A 21,002-nucleotide genomic window follows, 5' to 3' on the forward strand; every position below is an offset into this window, starting at 1 on the left:
TTCTTCACAATCAAAGACACATAGTTCCTCTAACATTGCATGGTCATCATCCTCTCACAGTGTTAATGATTCGCTTCTACAACTTAAACTCTGGCTTGACAGGATTTATGTGATTAGATCCAGTGATCCAAATTGTAAGGATACTTCAGCATAATAAGATTTTGTGTAAAATAGCCATTACATAGGTCTGTTTTATGATGATGATTCATATGCATGCACTCTTCAATCTGGCAACCATCAAATTAATCTGATAAATGCTTTTCAGACTAAATACTCAGTTGTTTGGTGAGTGAACGTGACAACTCAAAATTGCTGTTCCCAACATGCCAGCTAGGTTCTGGGCAGTGTTAGGTTGGCTGCTTTCAGCTGTAGGATCAAACAAAAATCTCCAACATCTAAAATGCTGGACAAAATCCTGGAGTTCTTGAAACTTTTAGAAGTAAAGGGGACAGCTGGCCTGAGCTCTGTGGAAAATACACAGCCAACAGGGCCTAGGGATAGAGATTTCTGTCTGGGACTATTGTTCAGCCTGAAATCCCAATTTACACCACATCTCTAAAAGAACAATTGATCAAAACAGACACTAGCCCAAGACAGCTTTTACATTTCGGGCTACACAGCTGAGACAGTAGGGGGCCGATAGAGATATTGGTCATTCAACCTCGATCAAAACTCATTCACACATACTCCAATCATTGGAAAGCCAATTGACTTCAGAAGAGAACATCAAGAGCTTAAAGAAGACCATAGATCTGAGGGTAGTGAACGAGGCACACAGTCAGTATAACAGCCAGCCCCAATCTCACCTGAGGAGATGGCCTTTTTTCCAACAATAAACTTCCAGCCCAATGAGCAGCTTTTAAAGCAAGACCCAAGAGAAATCCAATCAGGTTGAACAGAGAAGCTGACTCGAAAAGTTGAACCAAGAGTATCATCGGAATAAAGGACATCTGAGGTGAGGAAGCCAACCAAGCACTATCTGAACAACAGCTTCCAGACATGGGCCTACTCTGAAACAAGACAAACAATTGCAATAACCTCAACAGCCAGGTGCACTTCAAAACCATGTTTCTCAGTGGTGAGCTTAAATACTGAATACCCCAAAGTTCCAACCAAGGGAGAGGAAGACAGGTGATGACAGCGCATTGGGACCCTAAGTGTAGGAATTCTGATTAACAAGTCTGAAATTAAACACTGTTGTTTTCTGTGTATGTCAGTAGGATAGTGTTCTTATAGTCGAAAAATGTGGCACTGGTAAAGCACAGCAGGTCAGGCAGCATCCAAGGAGCAGGAGAGTTGAAGTTTCTGGCATAAGCCCTTCCAGCATCTGCAGTTCTCACTTTCTCCGAGTGTTCTTATAGTGTCAATCAAGCTACTGGTGTACAACTAATTGTGTCAATTTCATTGTTTATTGCGTTGACCTAGCTTTCTTATATTGTACTTACCTTTTATATTTTAAGTAAACAAAGAGGTTCTTTTGCCCTGAAACACCTGTCTACTGCCTCTTCATTTCAAATTCCCGAAGTATGTCCAGAACCAGGCATCTGGGGGGTGATTCAAAACACTTAAAAATCAGAAAATAACTGATTGAAAACCAGAACTATACACAACCAAGGAGAAAATGGATGTGTTACAATTAGTCTTCTAGTGTACATCACCAGGGAAAGTTCTGTCTCCAGATTACTAACCAGTAACTCCTGCTATAATGTAAGTGTGCACATGCACAATCATGCCAGAGCAGCCAGACCAGGCTTCATCATAATGTCTCTCACATCAGTTAGATGGTCTGCTTGGAATCATTATCTGCAGGGACACATGGAAAAAACTTGCTTGCGATAATATACTAGGATACTGTTGACCAGAACTGTACTCCAGAAAGATAGAGAGGAGTGGAGAGGAAAGGACAAAGATAAAGACAAAAGTGGAGAGACAAGCAAAGGAGAGAGGAAAAGAGAGAATTTGAAAGGGGTGGAGTGGACAGTGCGATGTGAAAAGTAGGGCCAAGAGGAGATGAGAGGAGAAGCATACAAGAGAGTAACAGAAGTGGAGAAAATTTGCAACATGAGCAAGATGTTTCCAGATCAGTAAACCAAGTACTAATATCTTCTTAATGCTTTCAACTATTATTGCTGAGAAACATATGAACATGTAAGCACACAAATATTCATCTCACCTCACTTCTTAAAGTGCACAGTTAAGTCAGTGATCACTAAACTTGCTACTGCCCTCATCTAACAGGACACCAGTTATTTCAAACTTCAACCTGAAAGCACATTACCAAAAAGAAATTCTCAAGCAGTCCAGGGATTAAGATGGAAATTGAACTAATCAATTCATGTTGGAACTGGTCTTTAGCTATATGTGGATCTCAATAGAGCTTAAATTCGATAAACATGTTTATCTTCCAATAACTTCAGTTTGCAAAGCACACAGATTTAAGCAATTTCCAACAAACTAATCATGACTACAGCAGTCATACATTTTTCTTTTGCATTTAGATGTTATTTGAGACAGTTTGCACTCTCAAAATAGTTACTGAAATGTCCTTGTGTTGTCCCTTACCTTTATTGTTGCGATTTTTGACCAGGAAGCTCTGCTTAGTAGGTTTAGGGCTATGTGTCTTACTTGGAATTTGGAATTCCTCCAACATATTTTCTCTGCTGGGACTGACAGACAGTAAGTGAATCGCATCTTCTGTTGGAGTCCTCTGAGGTACAACACCAGCATGGCTGTTGCTACATGGCTTTTTATCCTCATTGGGAGAAGAATTTTCTGAAACCATGCTAAGGGTTTTATTGTTTGCTGAAGAAGTCATTCTTGAATAATCCCTCAATGCAGGCATTCGGTGTCCACTGATCATCCCAAAGGCTTGGGATGCAGTACTCCCACTGTGCATATTCTATTCCTTTTAGGCCTTCACAGCATAAATCCTATCAAAAATATATTTGGAGAAATGTTTAAATGTTATTTCTTTCATATAAGGAATATTAGCAAACTGAATACATTTGAACATAGGTCCCAAATCTTTTCTTTCTCTTCCCCAATTACACCTGAAATGAGCAGATTTCTGCTGTGGTATAATGACAAAGGTAAGTATTTGCAATTGACTAATCTTCATCTTTGAGTAAAGATGCTAAATATCCTTCAATACTTGATTACAAAGCGTATCTGAGCCAACCCCTACTCTGTTCCCAACCCAACATCAAGACACACACAATTTTTTGCAAGGGTAACTCGACAGCACCCAGGAACACAGGTCCCAGAAAATTGTTACCCCATCAACATTGGTGGTAATTTCACAATGTCCCAACTCCAGCTGAGAACAGTGAACTTAGTCACAGACCAAAACTGAACTTGGCGTATTTATGATCTTTATACCACACAGTCCATTGGCCTACACTGAACTAGTTCCTTTTTAGAAATGTGATTTTAAAGAAAATGGTAATATCTATAATTAATTTTAAAATTATCCTAAACTTTTTCTGTTTCATCTGAAGCTTAACTGATGGCATAGTCATCACTCAATGGCTGGTTTGTGTACTGGATATTTTCAATGCAAAGAGTGTAGACGCAACATAACAACAATGTGGTAAAACATGATAATTTGAATTGCAAGAGACCGTCTCACGAATTTTTTTTATGCAAAGCTTCAAAATAGTCAAGAAAGCCCCCTACCTAAACATCCCACACAACCCCTACCCTCCATGTAACCCAATTTGATTTCAAATGCGATTCATGTCAAAAAAAAGTGACGTCGTAAATATATGAAATTGTCTTTGTTTTTCAGTTTGTTCACACCTACCAATGGCCTGACTATGTACAACAAAAGGCTTTGAAAAATACTCTGAGTTAACACAGGCAAAGCTCAGTAATCTTTCCTACTTTGCAAGCTGTCTTCAGGAGGTGCCTACCATGTTGTCAGTGCAGTCAAACATGCTTTCTGTGTTTTTGTGCTGCAGTGAGAAATCCCAGTGCACATCTATGATCTTTTGAGCATCAGTTGTGGAAATAAGCAGTGAGCAGGCATTCATTGTATTCTTCAGGGTCATCAGGGAGATAATTTTTCTTTTCTTCCCTTGGTACAATTTGCCCTGATCCAGTCCTCAATAATGCTGGAGATCATCCAGGTGGCTTTGTTAGCCTCGTTCTCTGTGGGTCATCCACTCACATTCACAAAACAACATGACACCTTGGACTTTCCTCTCACAAGAGGCTGCAGCTTTTCAGCACCGTCAGTGTTAGTGCAGGCCATGACAGTGCCTCACTTTCTACCATTACACATTTCACCTTTAAACTTCGACAAGCGATCTGGTAAAAGCCAGTAAAATAGTCCAGTTTCAACCACATTGTAAATATTCCCTTGATACATACTTATTCAAAGTGAGACCAAGACAATTTTGTAGCATCTGTTGTAGGCTTGCCTTGATTTTGCATCCTTGCATGGTCTAACACAACTCCAATTAACTGGCATGGTCATATGAAAAGGACATATGAATTTGACTAATCTGGAGTTACAAATCCAGCACTTTGGCTTGTAACAGCTCTCCTTCTGTTGGATTTCTTATTCTGATAGTGGGAGTGCCTGACAACTTTGCCACAACAGGAATTTTGGATTATCCAAATTTGAATCATCATGACATTAAAACAACGATATTTTGCAGAGCTATCATTCCTAAATTTAAAAAAGCCTGTTTATTAATTCCTTTACTTCTCAATCATAGAATTGAATAGTTTCAGAAGGTAACATTTAGATCCTGACACTTATAATTCTTGGCTTCTTGTATAACTGTAATCAAACACCAACAAATGACTCTTTATCAAAAATGATATTTATAAACACAATGTAGTACACACACTATATAGTGTAAATGATACAGTACTCGTTTTTGGCTCTTATGTTGAGCTGCCAAATTCTTTGGTATTTGAGACAGAGTATTTAATGGTGATTTATTAGATCAATATTTCCCACTTCCCAACATTGGGCAATGCAAAAACAATCCAGACGAAGCTAAAGGAAGCCCCCAGCATCACAGGTATAAGTCTTCAGCTAATTCAATTCACTGAAGGCACTTGATCTTGTAAAGGCTATGGGCCCTGACAACATTCCAGCAATAGTACTGAAGACCTGTGCTCCAGAACTTGTCACATCCCTAGCCAAAGTATTTCAGAGTCAGAAGTCACACAACATCAGGTTATAGTCCAGCAGGTTTATTTGAAATCACTTGATAAAGGAGCAATGCTCCGAAAGCTTTGGATTTCAAATAAACCTGTTGGACTATAATGTTGTGTGACTTCTGACTTTGTCTATCCCAGTCCAACACCAGCATCTCCATATCAAAATATTTCACCACAACCATGATATTGGCATTCACCCAGTAATCTGTAAAATTGCCCTAATATGCAGTGTACACAAAAAGCAGGACAAATTAACCCAGTTCTGAAGAATGGTCTTTGGACCCAAAACTTTGACTCTGTTTTCTCTTCACAAATGCTGCCAGACCTGCTGAGTTTCTCCAGACATTTCTGTTTCTGTTTGTTCCAACCAATTACTGTCCTGTCAATCTACTCTCAGTCATCAGTAAAGTGAAACATCTCACAACACCAGGTTACAGTCCAACAGGTTTATTTGTAAGTACAAGCTTCTAGAGCACTGCTCTTTCATCAGGTAAAGAGAGGAAAAAGGTGATGAGATCACTGGACAAGAGTGCTAACAAGCAGCACTTGCTGAGCAATACCCTGCTCACTGTTGCTCAGTTTGATTCGCCAGGGCCATTGAGTCCCTGACCTCATTACAGGCTTCATTGACAAAAGAGCTGAATTCCAGAGGTAAGGTGAATGTGACTGCCCTTAACGTCAAGGCAGCATTTGACTGAGTGAGGCATCAAGTGTCAATGGGAAACAGGAGGAATGTTCTCTGCTAGTTGGAGTCATTCCTGGCAGAAATGTAGATGTTTGTGGTAATTGAAGATCAGTCATCTCAGCTACAGACTTCTCACAAGAGTTCCTCAATGGATTGTCCTAGACCCAATTATCTTCAGCTGCTTCATCAAAGACCTTAACTTCATTATAAGGTTAGAAATGCCAATGTTCACCAATGATTGCACCATGCACGATTTCTCATGTACTGAAACATCAATGTCCAAATGCAGCAATATCTAGACAATTTGCAGGTGGGGAAATTAACATTCACTGTGTACAAGTGCCAGTCAATAACCAACAAGACAGAGTCTAACCATCACCCCCTGACATACAGTAATATCATCATCACTGAATACCCCACTATCAACTTCTAGGGAGCTATCATTGACTAGGAACTGAACTGAACATGCCATATAAGTAACAGTAGCTACAAGAGCAGGTCAGAGGCTGGGAATTCTGCAGCAAGTAACTCATCCTCTGAATCCTCAAAGCTATCTATCTCAAAGTCATGAGTGTGATAATACACTCCCACTTGATTGGACGAGTGCAGCTCCAACAATACTCAACAAGCATGATAACATCCAGGACAAAGCAGCCCACCTAATTTGCACCAGATCCACAAATATTCATGAGCAGCAGTACGTAACATCGACAGAAATTTGCCAAGGCTCCTGAGACAACAGCTTCCAAACCTACAATACTACTTCTGGAAGGAGAAAAGCAGCAGGTATATCCAAATTCCCCACTAAGTTACTTATCGTCCAGACTTCAAAATATACCACAGTTCCTCCAATGTTGCTGGGTCGGAATCTTGGAACTCCATCCTTAACAGCATGATAGTTGTATCTACACAAATGGACTGCAGTGGTTAAAGAACACTGCTCAACACAACTTCTCAAAAGTAGATAGTATGGACAGTAAATGATGGTCCAGCCATGGACACTGCATCCAATGAATGAATTTGAAAAATTGTAATAACCTTCATCCAGAAATATGCATAATCCCTGTTAGCTTCTTCTGAGGTTCCTGCCATCTATCAATCTTCAACCAGAATTTCTTATACACCCAGTCTGTCTGCACCACCGCACACTGCCCTTGAAGCAGCTGCAGGGGTGTAGAGACTATCACATATCTCCCTCTGGAATGTGTCTTTGCAAAGGAAGTCTGGAGATAGATGTAATGGTTTTTGTTCAGGTTTGGCCCAAGCAGTTCTGTGACCTGGGACTCTGTGCTCTATATTCTGTTCCTGGGGCACACAACAAGACATACATTCACTGGACCTAGAGGACCACCAACTCAGCGAAAGATGTTCTTTGGTCTGTCCAAACCTTGCTGGTTTTCCTAAAAAAAGGAACTGACCTCTAATCAGTGTTGCAGACTGGCACATTACAAGGTCCAAGACTATGCGCTGAAGGACGCACTAAAACACCAGCCGCCAAGGTGCAGTGGGTAAAGACCGCCATCTGAAGTCTTTTTAGAGTCATAGAGTCATAGAGATGTACAGCATGGAAACAGACCCTTCGGTCCAACCCGACCAGAATTGCACACAATATTCCAACAGTGGCCTAACCAATGTCCTGTACAGCGCAACATGACCTCCCAACTCCTGTACTCAATACTCTGACCAATAAAGGAAAGCATACCAAACGCCTTCTTCACTATCCTATCTATCTGTGACTCCACTTTCAAGAAGCTATGAACCTGCACTCCAAGGTCTTTTTGTTCAGCAACACTCCCTAGGACCTTACCATTAAGTGTATAAGTCCTGCTAAGATTTGCTTTCCCAAAATGCAGCACCTCGCCGTTATCTGAACTAAACTCCATCTGCCACTTCTCAGCCCATTGGCCCATCTGGTCAAGATCCTGTTGTAATCTGAGGTAACCCTCTTCACTGTCCACTACACCTCCAATTTTGGTGTCATCTGCAAACTTACTAACTGTACCTCTTATGCTCGCATCAAAAACATTTATGTAAATGACAAAAAGTAGAGGGCCCAGCACCGATCCTTGTGGCACTCCACTGGTCACAGGCCTCCAGTCTGAAAAACAACACTCCACCACCACCTTCTGTTTCTACCTTTGAGCCAGTTCTGTATCCAAGTGGCTAGTTCTCCCTGTATTCCATGAGATCTAATCTTGCTAATCAGTCTCCCATGGGGAACCTTGTCGAACGCCTTACTGAAGTCCATATTGATCACATCTACTGCTCTGCCCTCATCAATCTTCTTGTTACTTCTTCAAAAAACTCAATCAAGTTTGTGAGACATGATTTCCCACGCACAAAGCCATGTTGGCTATTCCGAATCAGTCCTTGCCTTTCCAAATACATGTACATCCTGTCCCTCAGGATTCCCTCCAACAACTTGCCCACCACCGAGGTCAGGCTCACCGGTCTATAGTTCCCTGGCTTGTCTTTACCGCCCTTCTTAAACAGTGGCACCACGTTTGCCAACCTCCAGCCTTCCGGCACCTCACCTGTGACTATCGATGATACAAATATCTCAGCAAGAGGCCCAGCAATCACTTCTCTAGCTTCCCACAGAGTTCTTGGGTATACCTGATCAGGTCTTGGGGATTTATCCACCTTTAACAGTTTCAAGGCATCCAGCACTTCCTCCTCTGTAATCTGGACATTTTGCAAGATGTAAAAACAACTCATCCCACACGGACTCCAGACCACCTTTAAACCAGCAGAGTTCGGACCCGAACAGGACAAACAGTACAGACTACAGATTCAAAAACACCAGCAACAGTTCTCCTTCAAGATGCCCCGCTCCACGCTTGCAGCAATGCGCCGGCACCTAACCTCTCTACAGTCTGCCCTGCCTCAGCTGAGGGCCACACTCTCTCAGAATTGAAAAGGACCCACTCTGTACTACATCCTCAGGAGAATTCATACTCTCAACAAACAGTATTTCAATTCCATCTCAAACATCAAAAACTGTAAGTACAACAAACTTTTATCCACCCACCTCCATAACCAGTGCTCCTCAAACATTCCAGAAGAGTCCCCTGGCCTCGGAACCTATTCCGCCATTAGCCATGCGGCTGATGCAGCTGCCACCCCCACGCTGATTGATGATGTGAATTCTGCCCCCATCATGGCCACTCCCACAACTACTTCCACCCCTCACAAATCCTCATGCATCACACATGACATCACTTCCGCCCTTCACATCATCGCTGATGCCACATGCTTAGTGACTTCCGCCACCCCTACTGCCGTGGTCATCACCAATTCCGCCCCCACCAGCGCCACTCACCTGCATTCTGCTGACATGCCCCCCATAGACCCCACTGTCACTATCCCCACCCCCCAGAACCCTGAGGGGAACACTACCTCTGCTCATGACTCCACCCCCATTCCCCCCACCATCACACCCACTCCAGTTACAGGTTCCGTCCCCACTCCCACTCTACACCCACACCAGATCCCAGCTCCCAGCCCTGCCGAGTTTTCACCATCCCCCCAGACCTCCCCCTCACTGAGGAAGAACGATCAGTCCTCAGCAAAGGACTCACCTTCATCCCCCACCGTCCATGCATCAATGAATTTAATACACGCCGTGACGTCGACAATTCTTCCGTCGCCTCCGCCTGCGAGCTTACTTTCACAATCAGGACTCCCACCCACCTTCTGAGGACCCCTTCGCCCACCTCCAACACACTGCATCCACCTGGACACCCCGCGCTGGCCTATTACCTGCCCTCGACCTCTTCATTTCCAACTGCCACCGGGACATTAACCGCCTCAACCTGTCTACCTCTCTCCCCCACTCTAACCACTCACCCTCACAACGCGCAGCCCTCCAATCCCTCTGCTCCAATCCCAACCTCACCATCAAGCCAGCGGATAAAGGGGGCACAGTGGTAGGCTGGCGCACTGACCTCTACACCACTGAAGCCAAACGTCAACCTCTTCCTACTGCCCCCTCGACCATGACCCCACCCCCCAACACCAAACCATCATCTCCCAGACCATACAGAACCTCATCACCTCAGGAGATCTCCCACCCACAGCTTCCAACCTCATAGTCCGGGAACCCCGCACTGCCCAGTTCTACCTCCTTCCCAAGATCCACAAGCCTGACCACCCTGGCTGACCCATTGTCACAGCATGCTCCTGCCCCACTGAACTCATCTCTACCTACCTCGACACTGTCCTATCCCCCCTAGTCCAGGAACTCCCACATACGTTCGAGACACCACCCACGTCCTCCACCTCTTCCAAGACTTCCGTTTCCCCGGCCCCCAACGCCTCATCTTCACCATGGATATCCAATCCCTCTACACCTCCATCCGCCATGACCAGGGCCTCCAAGCCCTCCATTTTTTCCTCTCCAGACGTCCCCAACAGTACCCTTCCACCGACACTCTCATTCATTTGGCCGAACTGGTCCTCACCCTTAACAATTTCTCCTTTAAATCTTCCCACCTTCTCCAGACCAAAGGAGTAGCCATGGGCACACGTATGGGCCCCAGCTATGCCTGTCTCTTTGTTGAATACGTAGAGCAGTTGATCTTCCATAATTACACCGGCACCACTCCCCACCTCTTCCTCCGCTACATTGATGACTGCATTGGCACCACCTCGTGCTCCCGCGAGGAGGTTGAGCAATTCATCAACTTCACCAACACATTCCACCCTGACCAACACCTCCCTCCCCTTCCTGGACCTCTCCATTTCCATTAATGACGACCGACTTGACACTGACATTTTTTACAAACCCACCGACTCCCACAGCTACCTGGATTACACCTCTTCCCACCCTACCTCTTGCAAAAATGCCATCCCGTATTCCCAATTCCTCTGCCTCTGCCGGATCTGCTCCCAGGAGGACCAGATGGCCTCCTTCTTTAGAGACCGCAAATTCCCTTCCCACGTAGTTAAAGATGCCCTCCAACGCATCTCGTCTACATCCCGCACCTCCGCCCTCAGACCCCACCCCTCCAACCGTAACAAGGACAGAACGCCCCTGTTGCTCACCTTCCACCCTACCAACCTTTGCATAAACCAAATCATCCGCCGACATTTCCGCCACCTCCAAACAGACCCCACCACCAGGGATATATTCCCCTCCCCACCCCTTTCCGCCTTCTGCAAAGACCGTTCCCTCCGTGACTACCTGGTCAGGTCCACACCCCCCTACAACCCACCCTCCCATCCTGGCACTTTCCCCTGCCACCGCAGGAACTGTAAAACCTGCGCCCACACCTCCTCCCTCACCTCTATCCAAGGCCCTAAAGGAGCCTTCCACATCCATCAAAGTTTTACTTGCACATTCACTAATATCATTTATTGTATCCATTGCTCCCGATGCGGTCTCCTCTACATTGGGGAGACTGGGCACCTCCTAGCAGAGCACTTTAGGGAACATCTCTGGGACACCCGCACCAATCAACCACACCGCCCCGTGGCCCAACATTTCAACTCCCCCCCCCACTCTGCCGAGGACATGGAGGTCCTGGGCCTCCTTCACCACTGCTCCCTCACCACCAGACGCCTGGAGGAAGAACGCCTCATCTTCCACCTCGGAACACTTCAACCCCAGGGCATCAATGTGGACTTCAACAGTTCCCTCATTTCCCCTTGCCCCACCTCACCCTAGTTCTAATCTTCCAGCTCAGCACTGTCCCCATGACTTGTCCGGACTTGTCCTACCTGCCTATCTCCTGTTCCACCTATCCACTCCACCCTCTCCTCCCTGATCTATCACCTTCATCCCCTCCCCCACTCACCCATTGTACTCTATGCTACTTTCGCCCCACCCACACCCTCCTCTAGCTTATCTCTCCACGCTTCAGGCTCACTGCCTTTATTCCTGATGAAGGGCTTTTTGCCCGAAATGTCAATTTCGAAGCTCCTTGGATGCTGCCTGAACTGCTGTGTTCTACCAGCAACACTAATCCAGAATTTTGCAAGATGTCACCATCTATTTCCCTACAGTCTATATCTTCCATATCCTTTTCCACATTAAATACTGATGCAAAATATTCATTTAGTATCTCCCCCATTTTCTGTGGCTCCACACAAAGGTTTCCTTGCCGATCTTTGAGGGGCCCTATTCTCTCCCTAGTTACCCTTTTGCCCTTAATATATTTGTAAAAACCCTTTGGATTCTCCTTAATTCTATTTGCCAACGCTATCTCATGTCCCTGTTTTGCCCTCCTGATTTCCTTCTTGCTGAAGTTAAATGGGGATCCGCTTAGTTATCTGCCAGAAATACATGTAAATATAATTTGGTTCAAGTAAGAGATGGCTTTGGCTTTGTTAGATAGAGTCAAACTCCAATGTTTGTTTGTTTCCTTGATATTCTACTGTTCAGAATTGAACTGCGTTTGTAACTGTTCTGTGTGTATATATACATATAATATGTATAAAAAGATATTTTTACAAATAAAGTATATTTTGAAATTTAAAAAAAGCTGAAGGCATGGGATACAGCAAAGATTATGAACACCAATAATATTCTAGCTGTTGCAATGTAAATCTGTACTCCACGAGCAGCCAAGCTCTTCCATTACAGTTGCCACACTGACATCTTCCCAACAAAGTGCAAAGTTGTCCAGGTATTTGTTATTCACAAAAAGGCAGAATGAATCCATTCCAAACAATAAACGTCCAACTTGCTACTACCATCAACAAGGTTATGGAAGGTATCATTAACAGTGCTATCAAGCAATGGTCGGGATCTTATGGCTCCTAATTCAATGGACAAAATAGCTGAATTCTGGAGGTGCAATGACAAGGACTGGCCTTGGCATCAAGGCAGCTTTTGACCAAATAAGGCATCAAGGAGCCCAGGCAAAATTGGTCAAAAGGAGTCAAACAGTTATCAACATCTGGATGCATACCTAATGCAAAGGTCAATGTTTGTGGAAAATAGAGGGCAATCATCTCAGCACCACACTGCACCATGTTCCTCAGGGTAGTAATCTTGGTTCAGCCATCTTTAGCTTCTTCCTTTGTTTTTGTTTTCTTTATCATAATGTGAAAACTGAGACGTTCACTGATCTGTCATATTGTACAATTCCAATCATAATTCCTCAGACATTGAAGCATCCATGCACATGTGTAACAACATCTGAACATGTTTTCAGCAGTATGTTACATCAGTGCCAAGCAATGACTGGATCCAACAACAAAGAATATAGCCACCTCTCCTTCCCATTTAACAGCATTACCATATTGAAAACCCACTATCAACATCCAGAAGACGCATTATTGACTAGACGCTTAACTGGACTAGGTGCATAAACACAATGGCTACAAGAGAAGATCAGGGCTGAAAATTCTACCATGAGTAACTTACCTCCTGACTCCACCTATGTCTCTCCACCACTTAAAAGGCATAATTGAAGAATATGAAGGAATACCCTCCACTTCAACATCACTCAAACGTATCAACATTGTTCAGGATAAAGCAGCATCTTCAATGACTCCCATTCATCAACTTAATGCTTATTTCTCCTTCACTGTCCCATCATGGCAGCACTGTGTGCCATCAACAAGATGTACTGCTGAACTTGTCAAAGTGTCTTTGACAGCACTTTTCAAACCAATGATCTTTACCACCTAGTAGAATAAGGTCAGAAGGCGCACCAAAGCACCACCCATCAAGTCACACATGATCCTGAGTTGGAAATGGGTCGTTGTTCCTTCATTGTCACTAGATCAAAACCCAGTAACACCTTGGCTAACAGCATTTTGGATGTAGCTGCATAAACAGAAGTGATTCAAGAATGTAGCTTCCTATTGCCTTCTCAAGGGCAGTTAAAGATGGACAACAAATTCTTGCCTTGTTATCAACACTCAGATCCCATGAACATATAAAAGACAGGTTTAATGTCCTATAGCTGGACACCCATTGTTGCTGGGTGGACATGCTGGTAAAGAGGTGGTGAACAATCAGCCAGAATTACCAACCCCAATCATAATCTAATGGCTCCTGCTAAGAAATGTAACTGCATGGACTCTGGATGAAGGGTAAGCATCAGACCATGTGATATTTTATTAAGGGTTTTGAAGAACCATTTAAGTGAGGTTCAAGAAGGCTGGTCGCAAGTGTGAAACAAGACTGCAGCAAGAGTCAGCAACTTTGGTGGAAAGTGCGGCATAACTCAGAGGAAACATAGCTTTATGTGGTTCGCACTCATAAGCTCACATGTACTGAGCAACAGATATCAAGCAAATGACACCAGTCAATTACTGAAAAAACTGTTCTCACACCTAACTGACACTATACACTTTTCACATAGAAAAGAACAAATATAAACAAACAGTTCATTTTGTTTTTAAGTGATCAAAATTACATGCTTTTTTTCTTTTACACTATTTGCTTTTAGTTTACAATCCCTTGTATTTCCTAATCTAGGTGTCAATTCTGCAAATTTCAGGCAATCTTTAAATACTGCAAATTTTCATAGAAGATCCACAAAGTTGGAGCCCTTGATGATGTCCTTCTTATTTAGAGGTGAAAGCTAAAAAATCTCACTAACTGATTATTTTTGCAGTGCAGAAATTTCTATAGTCCATTGTTTGTTCTTTTTTCAAGTTGCTTTTATTTCTTTGCTCACAACCTGGTGTCAATCATGGGACCTGAATTCAAAACACAATGTATATCACAGAATTGTTACAGTGCAGAAGGAGGCCATGATATCAGGCTATAACTGGCACAACTCCATAATGAATATTAGTTAGAAAACTGAAGTATTTTCAGAACAATTAGTGACAGAAAGCGTGCTTTAAGAAATCTGACATCAATCTGGCATAAGTGTATTGTTAAAGCATGTTTTGAAAACATTTCTAAGGTTAAAAAGCATTAAGCACTGGTGCCAATCCAATTTTCATAAACGTTATTTTTATTTCACAGTTTAATGCTTCATGTTCTGTGATTACATATCAACTCTAATATTCTCTTCATCCATTTCAGAGTCTTTATACCCAGTGTGTGAGTAATACCCAAGTTACCACCACACAATACTGCAATGACTGAATCAAAGTAAGGTGCATTAACATGTGTTATTCTCAATAGGATTTATTTTACACTAAGTTTTTTCATGCTGTCAAGCAGCTGCTAGCTCTGGGACACTGCCTTCTGACACCTCAATCAAGGTACAAATGTTTTTTACCCAAGTCATAGTCTTAAACAGTTTCAATACAGTTGGACATGCATCCCTCCTGAGATTGCGTTAATTCTGCAAGTTTACTTCTGTGATTTTGGCATACATCTGGTCCTATATTGGTGCCAATCTTGCTTACAATATAAACATAGCCGCATCAATCTCATAAAATAAGCCCTTCTCTAAAGGTATAGATAGGGTTTGGAGTTAACGTAATCTCATTTTTTAAACTAAAGGTTAAGTTTGTCACAAATCTGTGCACAAGCTTGTTGGTCACTTCTATATCTGACATACATGGACGCCCAATACCAAGCTCAAAAACCTCTTTATCAAGCTACTGACAAACGCACGCAGGTAGAGATATTTGTTTGCCACCGAGTTTCAGGCGCATAAGTTAAAGATAAATGCCTGCACCTGGATGAATCAAACTCAGAAGATACATGTTCCACATGAGATCTCCACCACAAACACGACAGGATTTCTTTCAATGCATTGCTTTATATAAATTCCTAACATTGCTAAAACATAAATAATTCAATACAATTTAGGAGTGAATTAACAGCGAGTTTTCAAAAATATACTTTGCATAGAATAACACAATGCTTAACGCGATAACTATGTTTTGACATTTGAAAGTTCAGCCCCTATCAATGTATAAGAAGAAGTACCTGAAAGACAACATCGCTGGAAACAAGATGCGGAATGTACGCAGGATCCCAAAGTGTTGCGAGTTTCTCCTGGCCCCCGGCCTCAAGCAGTGAAGAGCGGCGGCCGCCAGGCTGATTGACAGGTGAGCTCAGCCAACCAGAAGACAGAGTCGAACGCGTGCCTCCAATCGGCGTAGAGCGCGAGCTGGGGCTGCTGCGGGCTCGCGGATGAGCCTGGTTTAGCCGATGCCGCGGAACGGACGGCGTCCAGTGGCATCTCCAACAGGGCTGGGTCCCTGCTGGGGCAATCCAAGCAGGCACTGCCAGCAGATGGGTGGGTGCACTGTGCTGACATGGAGAATGTAGGTATCTTCCAAATATCCTATCGCTACTCTGCATTTCACTGATTCAGTATTCAACACAACTTGGTCCCTGAACTTTTAAAAAAAATTAAACTAAACGTTATTTTGCGAAGGAATCATCAACCAACGTTTGTATCACCATTCATAGAGTTAGTAAGCGCAATGGAATTTGCACACAATGATACCGGGCAGCCCGGACAACTAGAAATATCTCACGTATTTAGTTTGCTATTTGACAATAGCTCCGTACTTTTACGGCTTTAATAATTATTGTCAAATTTATTAATGCAACATTTCAACAATCTCTTTAAAAGATTAATTAATCACCAGAGTGCGATTTATGTGGAGATGGAAACACTGAAAAATTACAGTTGACGATTCAAGTAAAAGTCCTCTCCTTGCAAGTTACCTCTACTCACCATACTTCAATGAAAGCATGTTAATTCGATATCAAACCTCTCCTCTCTTCAGCTCTGTTTCAAACCTCCTCACAACAGTTCTGTATAAAATCTTTCCTCAGAGGTTCTAGAAAAAGTTATACACCTGAAAATTAACTGTTATGGTTTCTCGACGCGCTGAGCATTTCTAACAGTTTGCTTTTAATTTTTCATCATCTGCACTCTTGTTACTTTTTGTCCGTAACCGTCAGGAATAATTCTAAGAGTTACGAACAAAACTATCAGAGGTCAACAGGACAACGCAAATGTGAGGAAAGTGGCGAAAGGCAAATACTAGAGCGCTTTGAATCATGGAAACGAGGACTCTTAAGTTTTGAATACTGCTCCTCTGAGCCAATTTCAACCCAGCCCGGAGCAAGGGTATTACAATTGGCCTTAGCATCCTGGGAGTAAGGGAATGGGAAATCGGGTAGGTTTCCCAAGTTTGAACATTATCCAGCAATTCCTGATGGAAAGTGAGCATGTGTGGTCATCTGAGGTACTTATATGAGATCATTTCTTAAATAGTTGCACAACTGTCCAATATGCACTGTTTTGTAAGGTCGCTGACAACACTTGGGGGGAACATTTTAGTATAATTCACAGAACCATGGGCCCGCTTCTTCAAAGGAGATGGGGGAGGCGGAAATGCGAAACTTTCACTTAGGAATTCTTTTAACAGATACAAATAAAAAGTTAAAATTTGAATGTTGAAAATTGCAGAAAATTGGGCAGGCTCAAGTATTGATTTTGACTCATTGCTTGAAATGTTAACCTGCCTTTGGGTGGAGATCCTGCTTTCCATTTCTTTAGTCATTTCTCATGTGCTCCTTATAACAGTGAGTGTCTGTAGAGTCAAAGGATAGAGAATCATGTCCATGATTTCTCAAGGTCCATTAGGTGAGGTTCTGCACTGAAAGCACACAATCAGAGAATTGCCTCCTTAGCTTAAAAGGAAAATACACTGGAGAACCATACATCTATGCTGCATCTCTAGACATGAGTAAACTAAACTTTGATAAAATACCTTCATTAACTTTCAAAGTAAAATAGATAGTTGGAGTTTTTTTGCTTGCATGTTCCATTCCTGACTCCCACTATATTTTAAAAATCAACAGATCCCATGGCCCCACAAATCTTCTTTATCCATCTCTAATCTATCCAAAATCAATCAATACCCTCGCAAGGAGATTGGTGCTCCTGGATTTTTTTGGGTGTCTTTCTGAAAGGTCAGTGACAGCAAGAAAGTTCAAATGTCAATGAATGCTGAAGGAATCACCCCATCTGGGTGAATAATTCTATGTTAAAATCAGTCCACCAATTTACAAAACTATTCTGATGCACACTTCTCCCTCTAATTAATCACCTTATATCCATGTCATCTTCCTTAGTTGGACTCTGCAACTCTCAGACATCACAAATGTTTTCAATGTCTCCGGCTTATTTTGTAGAAAATGCACTTGTCTTTATTATTTTAGGGCGATCCTCTACTGGGGAGTTTTCCAGAATTTCTCAGACTGTTCAAACTAGCCCTCTAGTGGAGATCCAAGAGATTAAATTTCCTACAATACTGTGCTTTTCGTACTGCGTATTGATTTACACATTTACAGCATAGCATGGCACTCTCTGCACTATGTTGATATGATTGTTACCTCATTTATTTTAAATGGATTAATGGTTAAATTAAAATAGGGCAGATGAGAAACTACTTACAATGTATTAATCAATTATTTTGCAGAAAAAATAAAAAAGAAGCTTATTTTCAAAATAGTGAGTGTTTGCAAAGATCTGAAAATTAGAAAGAGTTGGGTGCCCTAGTACATGAATTGCAGGAGCTTTGTATGCTACAAAGCAATTAATCAGGAAAGCTAATAGAATATTATGTTTTATTGCAAAGGGAAGTGAATGCAAGAGTGAGGATGCTGAAATTGACAAGACTGCATGTGGAGTACTTTGTACAGTACTGGTCACCATACTTATTGAGGGATATTAATGCATTGGAAGCAGTTTAGTGAAGGTTTACTAGGCTAATAGCTGGAATGAGTGGATTACTTTATAAAGAAAGGATAGTCAGGTAATGTCTGGGATGTAGAAGAGTCAGTGGTGGGAATGGAGTACTTTGTCAGTCACTCTAACTCATTTTTTAAAATTTAGATTTCCCCTCTCTCCCTAGCACCTCCTCATTTTTTTTTCTTTTATTTTTGATGTTAACATTGCCCTTAGCAGGTTTTGCTTTTAATGCACAATTGGCCACACGTGTGTTTTCCTGGTGGTGGAAAAGATATAATAAAGTCTATTCACAAGCTACCTTTTACAATCTTACAATATATGTAAAAAACATACACATGACCACAGGTGATCTGGGGGAGAAAATAAAAATAAAGGACACCATGTGCCTCTATGTAAAAACAAAAGCACTGCAAAGTAGAATCCGCTTATGGCACAGTGATTGTATCACCTCTTATGGACTGGGAGACTGAGCATCAAGTCCCACCTGCTGCAGAGTTAAAAATCACACAACACCAGGTTATAGTCCAACAGGTTTAATTGGAAGCGCACTAGCTTTCGGAGTGAGGCTCCGAAAGCTAGTGTGCTTCCAATTAAACATGTTGGAATATAACCTGGTATTGTGTGATTTTTAACTTTGTACACCCCAGTCCAACACCGGCATCTCCAAATCACTGCTGCAGAGGTGTGCAATAAGATCTCTGTTCATGTTGATTATAAAAATTGGTTAATTTTCTTTTAAATGTCAGTAATAACTAAATTGAAACATTTAAAATCTTGGGAGGACTTCCTAACTGCATGGATATGGAAATAATGGGAAAGTGGAGGACTGGGGGTCATATTTTAAAACTAGAAGGTCACCCATTAAAATTAGAGATTAGGGAAAAAAAATTCTCAGACAGTTATGTGCTTTTGGATTTTGCTGGTAGTGCAGAATCGTAAAATATTTTTAAGGCACAGGTAAATAGATTTTTGATTACCAAGAGGTAAAAGAATATCAGGAGCATGCAGAAATGTGGAATTGAGGTTAAAGTCAGAGATCAGCCAAGATTTTATTGAGTGGCAGAGCAGTTTCAAAGGGCCAAGTGGCCTGTTCATGTTCCTTATTCATATGTTTTTAATGTTCATTCAAAATAACCTGGAGAGAGATGAAGTTGAACCCCAAATATTTTGTTGATCAAATTTAAACTGGTAACTCATAGGCAGCAAACTTCCTCTGTAACAAAATCATAATTCTATTTATAAAGAAGAGTTTTAATATAAAAGAGCTATTTAAAGTCCTTGCTGTCTTGCTAACGTTTCTACCCTAAGGCTGCTGCAGTATTCCAACAAAGCTCAACACAAGCTGGAGGAACAATGCCTCATTTTCCAATTAGGCACTTCACAGCCTCCAGGACTCAATATTGAATTCAGCAACTTCAGAGCATGAACACTCTCCTCCATTTGATTACGATCTTTGCATGGGTTTCCTCTCAGCAGAGCTGATCCATTTTCTACTATCCATGCCTACCATTAACACCTATTTTGCAGTCAATCTCCGTTTTACTGCCGTGAGCATACCCTTTGACTTTTGCCCTGGGCACCCTCACCATATGTTCCAGCTGTTCCTTCTCCACTTTGTGACCAGCCCCCTTCAGTTCCAAAGAAGAATCACTGGACTCAATTTTGTTTCTGTCTCCACAGATGCTACCAGAGCTGCTGAGTTTCTCTCGCACTTTCTGTTTCTATTTTAGAATACAGGAATATGGTAAGGCAATTTGCCCCATCCTGCCTACCGTCATCCTGAGTCTTCTTGCAGAATCCAATTTGGCTTTTTTTTAAAATTAATTTCTCTGCTCCAAACCTATTCTCAAAAAATCAATCTAGTTCCTTTTAGAATGCTTTAGAGCTGTAAATGATGTACTGCATTTGAATGTTAAATGGTTTGTTTTGTTTTAATACTGTCAACTTGTGTGAGAGTGCTCTCCTTGCTTAGCAGTAAATAGTGCCACCAATCTTTCTCTAAATAGACTTCATGATAGCACTCATTATTATGAATCAACACACATACACACACACACTCGGTCAGTACGCATGCAGAAATCATAATATTGTTACATTGCATCACTACATTTACAGTAGCACTGCTGCCACCAGTGCACCCTACTTTTGTCAACATCAGAACTTCAGTGCTGCTGTTACAAATTCTGATGTTGAGGAGCCGGTGTTGGACTAGGATGAACAAAGTTAAAAAATCACACGCCAGGTTATAATCTTACAGGTTATTTGGAAGCACTAGCTTTCCGAACGCTGCTTCTTCATCAGGTTAGCTGTGAAACAGGATCATAAGACACAAAATTTATAGCAAAAGATTACAGTGTCATGAAATGATATATTGAACAAAACTAAATTGCTGTTAACTCTTTCATCTTTTAGAATGGGTTGCAGGTTTCGGTTCTTTAATTCTAGCAGCTGTCTCTACGCTTTCATGCTGTCCAGCCAACATCCACATTAAAGAAGTCAAGACG

At 42.1% G+C, this 21,002-nt stretch overlaps 1 protein-coding gene across 3 annotated transcripts in view; it reads right to left on the bottom strand.

Annotated features, from left to right (window-relative positions):
• glis1a (GLIS family zinc finger 1a) overlaps positions 1 to 16,566 on the bottom strand; it is a 401,984-nt gene extending 385,418 nt beyond the window's left edge. For all 3 annotated transcript variants that reach the window (XM_087990769.1, XM_087990768.1, XM_087990770.1), the window contains exons 1-2: positions 16,471 to 16,566; positions 2,563 to 2,930 (exon numbers count right to left, since the gene is read on the bottom strand). In XM_087990769.1, coding sequence (XP_087846895.1) covers positions 2,563 to 2,896 — 334 coding nt within the window. In that variant the 5' untranslated portion in view covers positions 2,897 to 2,930; positions 16,471 to 16,566. The remainder of the gene's footprint in view (positions 1 to 2,562; positions 2,931 to 16,470) is intronic.
• Positions 16,567 to 21,002: the final 4,436 nt, after the last annotated feature.

Source organism: Chiloscyllium plagiosum, unplaced genomic scaffold (assembly GCF_037043375.1).
Source record: "Chiloscyllium plagiosum isolate Xiang-an unplaced genomic scaffold, Cpla_swu_hap1 HiC_scaffold_9, whole genome shotgun sequence".
Classification (NCBI taxonomy): Eukaryota; Metazoa; Chordata; class Chondrichthyes; order Orectolobiformes; family Hemiscylliidae; genus Chiloscyllium; species Chiloscyllium plagiosum.